Raw genomic sequence first — 15,438 nt, forward strand, 5'->3', positions numbered from 1 at the left:
GAGCTGGGGCAGAAGAGAGGCAATGCCGAAGGGACTGCGTGACTCACCAGCAGAGATCACAAAGCCAGGAGCCCTTGGTAAACAGCCAGTAAACAGCCATTTCAGCACGCCAGAGGTTGGAACCAGGGCTGCAAATTGGATGGAGGTGCAAGGGATGGGAAAAGCAGCTGGGGCAAGGGCACGCCATCCCGGGGGTATGTGTGTGGTGGTGCTGCTGAGGTCCTCTGAGGTGAGCGTGGGAGGCTAAAGGAGGCAAAGGTTAGAGGAAGGCTGGGCATAAAGGAATGCTTGAAGGAGGGGAGACAAACAGGTGATGACAGCATAAGGGAAGAGAAATTTTCAGCCTTTTAGAGGTTTGTGTTTTGTTTTGAATCCAGGCTACATTTCATTATCCATAGCTCTGTGTTTGCCAATACATGTTACTTCAGCACAGACAAGTTACTGCATTTCATCGAAATCTGAATTAATTAGGGGCAGCTCATACTGCCTCTGAAGCATTGTATCTTTTTTTTAGATTAGTATCCTTGTTGTAATGAACAGGTTTACAGAGTATTTGCATTATTTAAGTCCTCCATAAAGCAAATAATTTTTTTAGTCTTTATCTCAAAGATAAGCAGTTTCAACAAATTGCCTTGCGCTATTTATAGTAGTCACATCCTGTGTTGCCTGTATACAGTCAAGGACTGACAAAGCCATGCAGCTACCCATGAATTACCTGTGAATATCAGTGTAAAGCACTTAGCTTGCCTTTTCACAACAAAATCTGAATCTCTTTCGGTTGTTTGATGTTTTTAATCACAGCATCCCATCCTATAGTAAAAAGAAATACTACTAAACCTGTTGAAATTAATTGGATGCAGACGCTGACCTGGATCCTCTAAATACCGTGAGTGTTCAGCGGAAAGCACAACCCTGGGGGTTAGGTACTTTGGCACACACCAGAAAAGCTGATCCCAATGCACAACAGGCTCTGAAACAGTCACTTCCAAAGGATTCTCCCAACCTAAATATTGCTCATGTAACAAAACCTGTAAATTCAGAAGTATAGAAAATTTGTATTTTCCATGTGAAATCTCAGATTTTCAGTATCTTTTATGTTTAATTTTGCATGTTATTTCTAACAATATTTCTTGCTGACACTGTATGAAAATAGTTTCCTCTTTTTCTTTTGAATTGTCCACATTTATTATGTCTTTTTCTATTGCACTAGATGTGGAATAAATTAAATATCCGTAGCTCATTTGTCTTCACATGTAACTTCTAGAGTGGTAAATTTTGAAAGAATTTGTATTGCTGTCCCACATTCATGCATTTAAAAAACTTGTCAGTAAGCTCCATACTTTGTAACCTTTGATTTACTGCACATACATGTATGAACATGAAAAAGATGTTCACCAGCAGTGAAAACCCACATAAATAAAGCATGAGACTAATAATGATTTTATTTGAACAGTTTATCTAGGATCACCACATGGTGGAGTGGAACCACAGGCCAAAACAAGCCTTTGTACTTTCCCCAGTCCATCATGCGCATTCACAAACAGGTCTTGATTCTTCTGCAGGGAAAAAGAAAAACAATACTGGTATCTTTCTGAAACTCAGGTCAGTGTTTATTTTCTGTGCTGTCGTTTCTGCTCTATGGCTGAATTCAAAGCCTGAAGGATCAGATGTTTGTTGTTCTGTATGTTGTAGCTGGTCAGTTCTACCAGCTTGTCAAACTCTTCCTCTGTGTAGGTAAAGCTGTTTAAGCAGTATGGGGAAAAGATGCTGGAAACGTCCACGTTGCCCTGCACCATCTCAGCAGGGCTGCGCTCCACACCTGATAAACAAAGAAAGGTGACAATGGGGTGTAGCTGTGACCCTGCATCCTGATCTCCAGGCACAGCATAGCATTGCTCCTCGCTAGCCGGGCACTCGCATTTCTCTCCCGTGGGAGCCACAGCAGGGAGGGAGGGGACCATGCTAGACCACGTCTCCCATCCTGACACAGCCAAAGGGTGACCAGGTGGTGGGACAACCGTCTCTGTCCCATGGCTTACCAGGCTCTTTGTATTTTCTGAAGGTGTCATTCACCAGTGGGAAAAACACCACTGTCGGTGCCTCTGGGGTCTCCGTGTCTTCGAAGATGTAGCACTCCTTTAGATTTTTCTTTTCTTCTTCACTCAGGTGGATTTTGGGAAATGGGATTCCCTGCTTTAGGAAGTACTTGGAGGCTTCTTCCAAAGGCTGCATTCAGGCAGAAAAAAAAAAAAAGATCAGAGATTCTGCCACCCCCCAGCTTTTCCCAACACACAACACATCTACCAAAAGGTCTTCACAAAGATCCAGGAACAGTGTTCCCTGTCAGTGTTTCTTCTGGCCTGTCTTGTGCACAAGGTATTAAGTACTAGTTATTAACAGAACAACAGTTCAGGACCCAGCCTCCAACTTGCACTCCTGACTGCTGTCCTACCTCCTCCTCCTCCTCCTCCTCCTCCTCCACCTTTATCTGAAACACAAATAAGATGTTCATGGCTGTGGGTGAGGGCAGCCTAGCCTCCTAGGACACAGAAACAAGCCCCTTACTGGAGAAAACCCAGAAATGAGCAGAACAGACAGGAATCTGAAATGGTACCATTTTAAAACATGGATTCACAAAGGTACAAACATTTGGTTGACTTGGCATGAAATATTTTAAAGCCTCTGTCTCAGATGCCTTAAGATGGTTGTGAAAAGTGATGTAGGCATCTGGGAGCAAACACTGTCCTGACTGAAATGTTAATTTAAGCTCACGGGTGTGTAAGTCATTCTGAAAATAGGATTTTTGTTCCTGAATCTGTGGCAAATACAAAAATTCTAGTCTTCAGGAACTTCTGTCTTATCCATATCTAGTAACAGGAATTATAGACCAGGTTATTAGCTGGTATTTGAAACAGCAGATAAGGCATCAAAGGACAATTCTGCTCCACAATTTAGAAAAAAAAAATCCAGTTACTGTTCTAAAGACAAATGGACAAATTACTTCTAATTCAACTGTATGTGGATATCTTTAGATGGCTACCACAAGACAAACAAAACAAGTTCACCAGTGGTGGTACTGTTTCCAGAGAAACACTCCATATGGAGAATAGTGTTGACAGCAGTACTGAGATCCCAGGAGCACACAGGTCTAAGAGATAGTATTTACCTATCAGAGGGTTAATTACAATAAAGGATTTAGAAATTACAATAAAGGATATAGAAAACTGGTACTACTTCTGTTCTCCTTAGGGGATCTGCCATGGTATACCAGCATCAGTGACAGACCTAGGCATCTACAGAATGGGAGCTGTACACCAAGAATCCTTTTCTCCCAGAACCAGTTTCTTCTACATAAAATTATTCTGACTCCTTAGGAGTTAAAGAAGGCTAAAAAGGATAAAAGACAGCAGTTATTATCAAAGAAGATAGAGTGGTCACTGCACCAATGTCTGCGATCCAGAAGAGTAGTTTAAGTGTAGGACAACATCCACTTTCCTCTCTGGCCTCATAAGCGGTGGGTAGCTAATATCGATGTATCCCGCCGTGTCTGCCAGGCACATGAACTCTGCAGTTTCTGTCAGCTGGTTGGGGAAATTCTCTAGTACAGTATCTAAAAGAAAATACTTACGATGAGTCGTTTGCTGAAGAAGTAATATATCTGTTGTTTGGCTAATACGGGAGTGAAAAATGCCTTGTCTCCCCATTACTCTTCCTTTACAAGACTCTGCCACACTATAGGAGCCCAGCCTTGACACAGAAAAGACAAACCTGTCCAAGATAAGGAGACAAGAGCTCCTTCACTTCTCATGCTGTTCTTATTCCATCCCTGATGAGCAATACTTGCCCTTCCCTGGAATCAAGGGACTTTTTGGAGCTGATTTGAATAGATGAAATTTAACTAGTTATCTTGAATTTTTTTTCCAAAGTGAATAATAAAGCCTGCTCATCCTCTGCCTTCACTGATGAAAACACGAACCACCTGAGTGGACAAAAATTAATATTCAGGTATGTTTACCTTTCCATATACAGAAGCTTTTGCTCTGAAGGTATTCATTGTGCATCTGAAATCCCTTCAGGAAGTTGTAGAACTTTGAAACCATCACCCGCTCAGTCAGGACCTGCCGAATGATGCCCATGATGCCACATTCAGGGGTGACTAAGTAAGTCTCCAACTCATGGCTCCTGGCTGGTGAGGAAGGCTCATCTCCTTCTGGACAGAGGAGATGAACAAGTTGTTCTGATACAGTTCTTTGCAGTACTTAAAACACCAAAAAGCACCTGCTATTAGCTACAGGAAAGAAGAACTTAATAAGGCATGGCAAAATTCAATCAAATCAATGTCAAAGTAGGAACAATAACAAAAATCCATCTACAGCAAAACATATTCCATGAAAAACAGAGTGGCCACAAACTTCCTAGGACAGGAAAAAGTGATCTACTGCTTGATAGAAGTCATAGGTGGATTCCCTGTCTGAAGGTCGGGTTAGGTTGAGAATCTGGACCAGCTTATTTCAAAATCAGTCCAAATTGGCTTTAAAAAAAAAAAAAATGCCATCAGGAGACTTAGATACTCTGCTCAGAAAAGAGCAGAGAAAGAGTTGTGCTAAATGGCACCTCACGTGATTGGAAAACAGGGACAATGACTTTCTATCACGGGCATTTACTGAGCTCAGGGTTCTGCAACACTTACATGGAGAAAGTGATGAGAAAGCCCATAAATCAAACTCGCTAACCACATCTGAACACAGGAAGGACAGCCAGCATCTCTAAGCAGAACACAGGTTTGCAACAAGATCTAAGAAAGTTGAAATGGAGTTCCCCATAACTGATATATCCAACCCTTCAACAGCAATGTAAGAAAAGTACCATCTGCCAAGGCAGACAGAAAACACAGCACCGAGACATTTGTTACAACATGTAGGTTCACTAAAAGGCTCCTGGCAAAGATGATCTGTTAAAAAACCTCAGTAGTTTTATAGTTGGTGGCAAATCATCACTTGCATAAATTCAGTCCAAGGGAGACTAACGGAAATAACATTGCTGTGAATTAATTCAGAGGAAACCTAATTAGATATAGCTGACAACATGAGACCTCGGGGTGTGGGGAGGGGAGCAGTGCAGCACTGGCCTCAGTTTTAAGATTTAAAAAGCCTTCACACTATATGCCCCTGAATGTTAACATTCACTTAAACATTCACAAGACAGTGGGTAAAGTAGAAGCAGAAGCGTAACCAACCAACATCAACCGTCCTGTGCTGGGTACACCTCGGTAAGCACCTTTCCGTAGGATCCGATGAATGCCAGGCATCCAGCAGGTTGTAGGAAAAGACATTGCTCCACAGGCCTGTGCAATGGTAGAGAACACGGAAACTGCTTTGGAGACATTTTAATGGAAAATATCCTTTTTAAAAAATAACCTTTCAGCTTTCTGAAAGCCTCAACATTTCCAAACTCTCACCAAAAACTGTATGAAGTTCTTTGGCAGCAACTCACATTCTGTCCTCAAAGAGGGACCTGAGCGGTGTTCAGTGCTGCGCCAGGCCCCAGGCACTGCAACTCGCTGTCATGGACAGCTGCTGCTGGTGCACTGCAAACCCACATTTTCTGTCCTACAAGCAACTGTCATCAGAGAGCAAAACCACACTGTTTCCCATAAAATAAGGCTTTGGTCTGCAATCTGTGTTGTATACAAACTTATAGTCAGCTAAAGGCTTGAAGGCTGCTCCTGAACCACCAAGACTCAAGTGGTTAAAGCACAGTTTGGCACAGTCTGCAGAGCAGTAAGCTAGAGCAAGTTCTTCCACTTTTGCCCTCCCACTTCAAAAGAACATCTAAAAATGTCTCCTCAGTGCAGAAATCTCCAAAAGCCTCTTGGATCTTGAAAAGCATTTCTTCCTCCACAGCTCTGCCGCAGGCCCTGAGGGGGACTGTGCCAGAGAAGGAATCACGGAGCTTTGCCTTGACAACCTCTACCAGTGACAGCTTTGCAAAAGCCGTATGTCGCCGAGGATGCAATAATTCGAAGTGCACAATGCAACAATTATGTATTCCATAATTCAGTAGCAGAAATATAATTCTCTTTTAAATTTGGCTCATTTGTGAAGTGGGACAGGAAGCCAAGGGTCTTCTGCTTCACAGGAATTCCCCATAAGAATGGGACATGCTTGAGAGACCTTAGAAATACATAATTAAGAAATCGGATAGGGGCTCTCTGGCTCTACGCTTAGCTGGCAGCCAGGGTTCATCTGCAGGTAGTTACTGGCTGGTTTCTGTGAGCCCAACCTCATCTCCCTGCAGCTCAAGGAGCTTCTGTCTAGGCCGGCTGTGAGAAGGCAACTCCTCTCGCTTCTCCTGTCTTCACTTGGTGCCTTCTTGCTCCATAACCCTTCCAGCTCCCTGAGCTCCAGGAGCTACACACTGCTCGTGCATTTGACGCTGCTGTCCCCCAGAGCTTGGTCCTAATTACATAGAAATGTTTCCCTCATCTCTTGCACTGAATTTTCACGGTGCCTGTATTCGCTGAAGTAAGAACTACGAGGACAGACGGGATCTTTTACTAGGCTGACAGAGCTGAAAATAGCAGACGAGCTCTTACACACCCCAGCCTTTCTCCTGGAAACCTGAGGGCCTCGTACCTCCACAAGCTCATCCAGTCTTTTCCTCTAGCCACTGCTCTTTCCAAAGGCCTTACCTCCCCCTGCAAACTACACCTTGTTTTTGTCCTTAACTACTCACACAGTAACTACTAGTACGCGTTAATCGCCACCCAGGAGGGCATTACACGCTGTGTCAGTAGGTGGCAACCTTGCTTTAACCCTCGACTCGACACGGTCTGAAGACAGGCCACGGCTGTGGGGTCGCCAGCCCAACTGGGGTGCTGAGGCGGAGCTTAGCCCAGACTGGACATGCTGGGTGTGCTCGCTGCCCAGCCACCTCGGTGCAAACACACCACACCACTGTCCTTGCAAAACTGGAAAGGAGGCACGACCTTCCCAGAAGGCGGCTCTGCAGTCCCACCTAGCTCTGTAGCCTACCTCCTACCTCTGGCAGTCAGCACAGAGTGCTTAATGGGAAAACACAAGAAAATGGAAAGCATGAAGGGATCTCTTCTTCAGTGTGCTCTCCAGCATCTCAAGGTTCTGGATTTGCAGGGCACTGGCTGCAATATGCAGGATCTGTGTTATATGAAAAATAAAGTCCATTTGTATGCAATTCAGACTTTTGCAGGGGAGCATATCACCTTTCATAAAACAGATGCGAGATTCAGGGAGCTTCTTCATCAGGCGACCCATGAAGAACTTGCTGCCAAAATCCTCTGCACGAATGAAGGCGCCGTATTTTAAGAACCCGACCTCATAAGGGGTGAACTCTACCCACTCTGCAGAGGCACAAAATGAACTTTTAAATCTCAATCCTATCCCTGCCTCCCTGCAGAAAGGACTCTGAACTGATAAGGAAGCAGGTGCAGGAGAAGCCCTGTCAGCAGTGTGACCACAGGCTGGCGTTCCTCGGGGTAAGGCATTATCATTCAGCCAGTTTCAGCCACCCACTCAGTAATGTTTCCCAAACTTGTTCCCTTCAGAACTTCCAACAAGTCTCTCCAGACAGGACATAAGCAAAGTTTGTACCAAAAAGGGTCAGCCTAAGTTACCCCACATGTGGAGCTAAGGCTTTGACTTATCAGTACCTTGGCTGTCCTTAAGCACCTCCCCCAGATTTCTCCTGCCCCACAGAAGATGGGTTCCTCCCGGAGCCTAGGCACAAAGTCTAGAAATGGAAGAGGAAGTTAAGGAGGAAAAGGAACTGTTTATGAATGCCATGGTTCAGCAGCGCAAGGGGTTGCAGGACATGCAGTAACTGAGAATGCAGACCGTTTGAACACCAACCAAGTTGAGATACAGCTCAGTTTTGCCATCACCTTTGAACTCTGAAAGGCTGTAGTCTTCCTTGATGTTGAGGATCATGTAGATAGGTAAGGGATTCTGACCCTGACTCAATGCCTGTCGCTCATCTGAGAGTCTGTGGTTGTTTTTCTGTGAAGCGACCAGAAACAAAGAGCAAAACCAAGGGACCTTCTTGGCATAGTGTATGGGCTTGCCAGATTACAGCAAAGTACACAACTGTTTCCATCTCCATTTTCTTATTCTCTCCACTCATTTTGTGCCCAGACATTTTTTTTTAGCTAAGGAGTGATCTAAACATTTGCACATCCACATAAGCTTGTTTAACTACAGGTGAGCTGTAGGACACTGGTACAACGGTCTCTCATTCTTCCCAGTAAATGCATCCACTTTACCTGAATTATTTAAGTTCTCAAAGGGAGGAAAAGAGCAAAAGAAACCAAGAGCAGGACTCTACTGTTAGGTGCTCAGATGCTCATACTGGTAGGAAGGAGACATAGGTTTTCTGCTCTACAGAATATCCCTTGGCCACTAACGTGTTGAGAGATATGTGGGGACAAATCCCCTTTGTCAGTCAGCAGAAATCATCTGCTGGATAATGTTGGAATGCTCTCAAGCTAGCATCTGTCACTGGAGCTTCATTTTCCACACAACAGTATTCAGTAGCTGTTAGGGAAAGCATAGACACGCTACCCCATCACTTAATGCTTTTTCCAGTAGAAGCCCCCAAAAATCAACACTAGAAATCTGGTATCCCTCTTGCTTCCGCAGTTTTAGCTCCTTGTGATAGTACTTCAGACTCTCCAGGGAGAAGCAGCTTAGCTTGCACTTGGTCATATGTCTGCGGACTTCACCAATTGGTCTGGAGAGATCCTTGTGTGACCAGTCAGCATTCTGATACAAATGTGACAAGGTCCTGGGAAAAAAGAAAGGAAGTACGTTGTCATATGCTTGAGAGGCTTTCACTTTTTAGACTTGGATTTAAGGATCACATCAAATGAACTAGGTGAAGTTCATTAAAAACACTGTTTGGGCTCAGTTTATTATTGAAGGGAAAAGATTTTTCGATTCAGAAGACCCCTCAAATCACTACTGAAACCTGAGGACTTGCAAAACACCCCTCTGTGTCCTGTAGGTGTATGCACAAGGCTGTGATTCACGTGAGGGTCACTCACTAGGAAAGATCCTAGAGATGAAGCTAGGGGTCAAGGAAAATGTCAGTCCCCGCAAGCAGTGCCTAGACCACATGCTGGCTCAGGCCATGTTTTCCTAATACAGCAATAAAAAAGCTCAAGACTGCAGTAGTACACCTTTACCAAAACCAAGAGAGTAAGTTTCTCTTACAGGAGTCTCACACAGCAGATGATAACGGTGGCAAATTATGTCTTCGCTCAGGATCTCCTTACCATGTGGAACCAGATGACCCAGTGATGTACGAAATAGCATCTAAGAGATCCAGCTTCTGAAGACCCAACAGGTTGCCTAACAGAGATGTCAGTGCCCGGGTGCCGCCACCTGTTGTCATGACTGCTACAACTGGCACCTGTTTGAACATCAACACAGCACTGGTAAGCAACAACCTAGTTTACCAGCACATGTGATCAGACCCGAGTAAACTGCAGCACTTCTGTCCCACAGGAAATTCCAACATTTCACCAGTTCCCCAAGAAGGGGAGAAAAAGATGAAAACCTGGTATTTTGCACAGCAAAATAATAATGAAACTAAAAGTTTCTGTCATTACCTAATTTTGACAACTTTTATCAAAATCAATCAATTTGATTCTGAATTGTTATATGCTGGCTTACCAAAACAGCTAAAAACTTGCTGGTTTAAGGCATTTCAATATTAGACTGCATTTTCTTTAGTGGAACATCATCTCAGGAAAGCTCTACTCTGAGAACAAGCAGAACTCATCCTCTCTTGTAAGTCAAGTATAACGACTAGATTACATTTCCTATAACGTACCTAGAGTATATAATTGCAGTGAAGAACCACAAAACCTAATTGCATGGAAATCTAAACTGTTACAGGAAGACAAATCCCTCCAAGGAACCCACTGAGAGAAGAGGAGTCTAATGACACTTCCAATACACATTTCCAGACAACTGCATCAAGGAAAATACTCAGCAGCAACCTGAATCAAATCAAGCATTTCAGGTCAAAGCAAAGTATTCTGATTTGGGTTTACCTGCCTATAAGAAAAATTATCTTGTTCAAAAGTCTGAGATTAGTAGTTAGAAGTACTTCCCCTAAACAATATACTGATGTGATCAGTTTGTAAGCGGGGACGTAATTTATAGGATCCAAAGCCATTCTGTTGTGTAACATTTAGTATGCCTTTGGTCCAGCTGTCCTGGACAAAGGGAAAAGCACAGGTAAAAAAACCCTCTCAAAACGGAAACTTCTCCATTTCTGAAGTGCTTGATCACAGACCATGTTCCCTCCCTAAAGTACCCACCATCCCCATGCCAGCATGGACACATACAAATACAAATCCTAACTCGCTCAGACAGCTAAGAGACAAATGTTGAATGTCTGTGTGCTGTTTGAGTGACAATGCAGCTGAGACAATAAGCACCAGAGGACAGAGTCTGTGATAAGAAACATTCCCATCAGTCAGTGTTATGTATCACTAACTGTTAGGTTTTCCCCCCTCCAAAACCTGGTAATATAAAACACCATAGGGGGCCTTGGGTTGAATGCTCAGCTAAGACAGCAGAACTATCCAGGTCTGTAATTTACAGATGAAAAAGAAAGAAGGCAGGGAAGAAATGCTGATTTATGGCATTCTGTTTTCTGAGCAAACGTAGCAAGTGGCTTTAGTACCACCCATGCTCTCACACCATTTCATCTAAAGACACTCTACATTCGGCACTGAATACAGTAGGGCTGGTTAAGGAACAATAATGCAAACGGCTACAAGCATAACACATTCCTGTTAGACAGCATGGTCCAGTCCCTGTGGTGCTCCCCATACCTCATGGTCTTGTAGGTCTTGCTCTAAATGAAGTGCTTTTTTCAGAGCAGAAGCCACAAACTTCCTTCGTTTCTGTAGGAAAATTTTCTCCTGCATACACAGATCAAACTCCAAACGAACATCTAAGTTTCTTGACCTCAAACAAAGTCCAGGGTTAAACAGGATGTGTGTGATCATTTATAATTAATGTCTAGACCTGTACTTACAAGTTGCAAAGTCTAATACTAGGCTTAGAAAAGCTGCTATTGTGGCCCCACAAAAGCACACCACAGATGGTACAGACAAGGTAGAGAAAAAGCTGAGAAAGTTAAAGAGTTGTAAAGTCTTACAGAAAAAAAAAGAAGTATTTGTTGCTATGCTGATTTTTCAAGAAGTGTCTAACATAAATACTGCAACCCATATATAGATACTATAAAGGGAATACCTAGAATTTGTTGCCTGAAGACCTCCAGGGTTTATAAATACAGATAAATAAATAATATATAGATAGTCTGGATTCTTTACAGGTAAGGAAAGTGAGTTGTAAACACGTATTTTTCTAAACTCATAGCTCCATGGATTTTTCAGCCAGAAGAGATTATTCTCCCCATCCAAACTTGCATAACTCTTGCATAGTAGCGTAACAGGAAATTTTGCCCAGCAGAGTTAACAACGTTCACCTTCTGGACATGGGTAACTAACATGGGGTAAATAGGGGTAAACATTGTCACCAACTAAATACTGTCTTCCTTAGTTGCAGAAAAAGGTAAGAAGGCAAAAAAACTGGGCAGCATCTTTTTTTCACAACCACAAAACCCGAAAGACAGAATTTCTTACCAGTCATTTGACTTCACCTGTAAATTGACTGTTTCATCCTAGAAAAAAAAAATACAATATAAGCACTGGAGGTGGTTTCATGTCCTTACCGTTCAGTCAGCATCTAAGCCCCTCACTTTTTCTAAGAGCCATGTTGGAGCCACAAAGCCATTACAATCAGAAAATCCATACAATTTTTAAACTTCTCCAACTCCACTTTATTTTCTTTAAATCGTTTTATACCAAAGATACAAAGAGTAGGATACAGCAAAAACCAGCATCAGCTCTGCCAGTGTGCCCCATCTTGCCTCGTCATTTGCATTTGCTTTGACCTGCATTAGTCCCCCAGCTAAAAGTCATCAGTCACAGAAACCCCTCTGTCAAATATTTGGCTGTCATTTTTGATTCTACTTGGTTCATATGAAAATGTACCGATCCATAACCATCTCTGTTAGGAATGTAAAGGCACTAGCAATTACGTATCTAACCCCCCACTTCACTGATCTAATTAACACCTGCCCATTGATCACTGGACCACTGATCTTTGGTCCATAGCTTCACATTTATCCTAAAAAGTTGGTATCAATCACCTCTGCTACTGTTACTTTCTCCTTGAAGGGAAGTGAATCCAGAGGAATAGTGAGGGATGCAGGGCAGTCTTTTTTCTCTTCACCTGAGGTACACTGAAATATAATTATAATGTAGAACAATAATTAATGTATACATCACAAAAAAAAAAATTACTGTCTCCAACTTATTTTTTCAAGTGGGGTCACCATTCAGCAGCTTCCAAATTGGCATCTAATATTTAGGTGCCTTATGGCACACAGTGCTCTTCCCGAGCAGAAGATCACAAAATATGACTTTTAATTAAAAATACAAATTCTCTTCATTTGCCTCAGTCAGGTATGGGAAACCATGAGTTTATTGTGCTTACGCAAGCAGACAATCACATACCGAGCAGAAAAGAGATTTCTTCTCCACTAGAGCCACGTGTAGCTCTGACAGGCTGTACTTGATGTAATGGAAGTCCAGGGGCCCCACAGGCTGCCGGGAAGAGCCCAGGAACAGGGTCTGGCTCTCTTCGTAGGATCCCTTCACTGAAAACAGTAAGTCTTTTTCTAAAAAAGATGTGAAAAGCACACAGAGAAGTTAATGACTATGATCTCAGAAAGAGAACATTAAATGGTCATTCAGAAGTCATTTTTATATATAAAACATTCAACAACGCTTAAAAGCTCCCAGACTCTATTTATCCAGGAAGAAGGAAAGGACAAAAAAGAAAACAAACAAAAAAAGAAGAAAGAAAAAGAAAGCAAAGAGCTTATAAAACACCAGAAGCTGTTTTAAGAACTCAGACATACAGCCAAATCAGGCAAAAATTATATTACTGAGATAGAAATATGTATTTACTTCTACTTTACAGCACTAATATGATTCGTTATTACTCTAATCATTTACTTTAACTTCAAAGTCCAGTTTTTATAGTTAGTTAGCACAGACACACTATAGCTGTTGGGTCTATGATCCCGTATATACTCCTAACCATCTAGTTCCTGTGCTCTAATTATAAGAACAACATTGCCGGATAAGAAAATGACCAAAAAAAAAAAAAAAAAAAAAAAAAGAAAAAAAAAGAGAGAGAGAGAAATTTTCAGTTTACTGTAAAATAAGTTTTTTTATTTCTAATTTAAGGTCTAACCTGAAGGTTCTTTCTTCATCTGTCTCTTGCCCACCAGGACTTCCAAGCAGGAAATTTCACGAGACTGTAGCAGGGATGAATGAGAAGCAAATTAAGCATATATAACATGCCACATCTGAGTCACTTCACTTCTGCCTGTCTCTGGCTACGTGAGTCCCTGGGGTCTGGAAGACTGTCTGCCCTGTGTTTGATAGGCTGTCAAGAGAAAGACCTTGGCACTCTGAAAATATGCCAAGATTCTTTCAGCTGAAAGAAAAATAGCTGTGTGCTGTGGTCTGTCCGTGGGGACGGGACTGCTAAGGGAGGGGAAGTAACAGGGGCAGGAATGGGAGGGTGCTGGAGCCAGCCAAGGGCAGGCTGATTGGGTTGGCCAAATCCAGGGCTGCCCTTGCTGTGGTGCAGCTGAACAGCCAGGTGCTAACTCCTCCAAACAGTGAGCTAGGGACAGTCAAGAAAGCAACTTCCGCATCATCCTATGGAGGTGGGAGAGCCAGGATGGTCATGAGGGGGTCCCAAGGGAAGTCCCCTGAGGGCACAACACAGAGGCAGTAAGTCAATGAAAGCACCTCCGACTTCACCAAAAGGCTTGCTGCAAGCTGCTGCTGGTGGACAGGTCTCTGGTACCCCCAGGGACTATGCTCACCCTTTCCTAACACACCCTCCTGCAGGGAGCAGTGTAACAGGGCGGCTGTCAGCGTCCAACCCCCCTCTCTCTCCCCTCCAGCCCTGCCTGCAGTGAGGTACTGGGGCATCTGCCGGATTTACCGCTCCCATCACTAGTGTGAAAATGAACATAGAAGAGAAACAGTTTAAAATTACCACTAATACACCATTAGTGACCAGCTTTTCAGGAGGGACTGGACTGAAAGAGAGAGAAAAAAAATGCTATCAGAACTAATACGACCTAAGTACATCCTTAAATACGTTCCTTAATGCCCAGCATAGTCTCAAACATGTCACTGATCTTTAATTTTGGGAGACATCTGAAATGTGTCTTCCTTATTTTTTTAATGATATTGGTAAACAATAGCAGTCATAGGCACAGTGGGTGCAGTTCCTGTTAACCTTCTCCCTTGTCCAGCAAATAATGGGACAAATTAGTATCCAAGATGATTCTTGGTAGATAAGAAACACAGAGTTTTAGGTAATATGCAACTAACTTGATAAACACCAGCTGTTGCTGTGATGCTGTGCATTTTAAACTATACTATGCTAAATGCTAGTGTGTGTTTGACTGCTTGCTTTTGCTAAGGACAGTTCCTTGGTCCCATGTCGGTTTTACTCACATGCTCTCTGATGCAAACTCCACCTCCAGTGTCTCTTGTGTCTGTAAAAGATTTATTTATTATAAGCATTTGAATTAATTTTTGTTTCCCACTAGCTATGGTTGTCAATGATTATTCTGGCTCCTGAAACAGGTCTTCAAATCGAATTTCCCTCCTGCTCTAGGGTTTGCTCAGACGAGTGAAAGCAATTGACTTAAGAGTGATTTTGGAAAGTGTTCCCCCTGCCTCTTTAACCACCAATCCCCAGGTTGACTGCGCTTTGTTCGGTGGTGAAGCAGAGTAAGGCAGTCACACAGGCGATCTGCAGTCCTAAGCCTGCAATAACTGTTGGCTTGAAACTGTTTAAAGCCTTGTTTTTTTCTAGGTAACATTATCAGAAGACTGATACTGTTGTAGAGCAGAGGGCATTCTCAATTCTTCTGATCATGACTCCTATAACACAGACAATGCACTGACCAGCCACCAGGCAAGTTACTATAGACTACCTGTCGATATCACCGTGGAGCTGAATGCAGATACATATCCTGTAAGAAAAGTCAGTGAAACAGCAAATCTATAAACTGATCTAAATCGGACATCCAGATCCCATGTTGAAGTCATCATGTTCAGGCAAACTGAAGGAACGAGATAATTACAGTAATTGGCCATCAATGGGCTTTAGCACCTCAGCATGGACCTTTTTTTTATATTCAAGTATACAGAAAAGAACTACAGGGCAGGGTATCAGTTTTAAAGTGAAAACTCCAACATGTATGTCCAAACTCACAAATGCTGGA

At 42.8% G+C, this 15,438-nt stretch overlaps 1 protein-coding gene across 1 annotated transcript in view; it reads right to left on the reverse strand.

Moving 5' to 3' along the window:
- Positions 1–1,435: 1,435 nt before the first annotated feature.
- LOC119151331 (cytosolic phospholipase A2 epsilon-like) overlaps positions 1,436–15,438 on the reverse strand; it is a 36,553-nt gene continuing 22,550 nt past the window's right edge. Inside the window, exons 5-20 of the mRNA XM_037395139.1 lie at positions 14,663–14,703; positions 14,196–14,238; positions 13,377–13,440; positions 12,632–12,795; positions 12,265–12,357; positions 11,696–11,733; positions 10,880–11,015; positions 9,308–9,444; positions 8,595–8,817; positions 7,919–8,033; positions 7,241–7,378; positions 5,237–5,344; positions 4,016–4,210; positions 3,444–3,610; positions 2,040–2,226; positions 1,436–1,819 (exon numbers count right to left, since the gene is read on the reverse strand). Of these exons, the coding sequence (XP_037251036.1) occupies positions 1,611–1,819; positions 2,040–2,226; positions 3,444–3,610; positions 4,016–4,210; positions 5,237–5,344; positions 7,241–7,378; positions 7,919–8,033; positions 8,595–8,817; positions 9,308–9,444; positions 10,880–11,015; positions 11,696–11,733; positions 12,265–12,357; positions 12,632–12,795; positions 13,377–13,440; positions 14,196–14,238; positions 14,663–14,703 (2,058 nt within the window). The 3' untranslated portion in view covers positions 1,436–1,610. The remainder of the gene's footprint in view (positions 1,820–2,039; positions 2,227–3,443; positions 3,611–4,015; positions 4,211–5,236; positions 5,345–7,240; positions 7,379–7,918; positions 8,034–8,594; positions 8,818–9,307; positions 9,445–10,879; positions 11,016–11,695; positions 11,734–12,264; positions 12,358–12,631; positions 12,796–13,376; positions 13,441–14,195; positions 14,239–14,662; positions 14,704–15,438) is intronic.

The sequence above is a fragment of the Falco rusticolus genome, chromosome 7, assembly GCF_015220075.1.
Source record: "Falco rusticolus isolate bFalRus1 chromosome 7, bFalRus1.pri, whole genome shotgun sequence".
Lineage (NCBI taxonomy): Eukaryota > Metazoa > Chordata > Aves > Falconiformes > Falconidae > Falco > Falco rusticolus.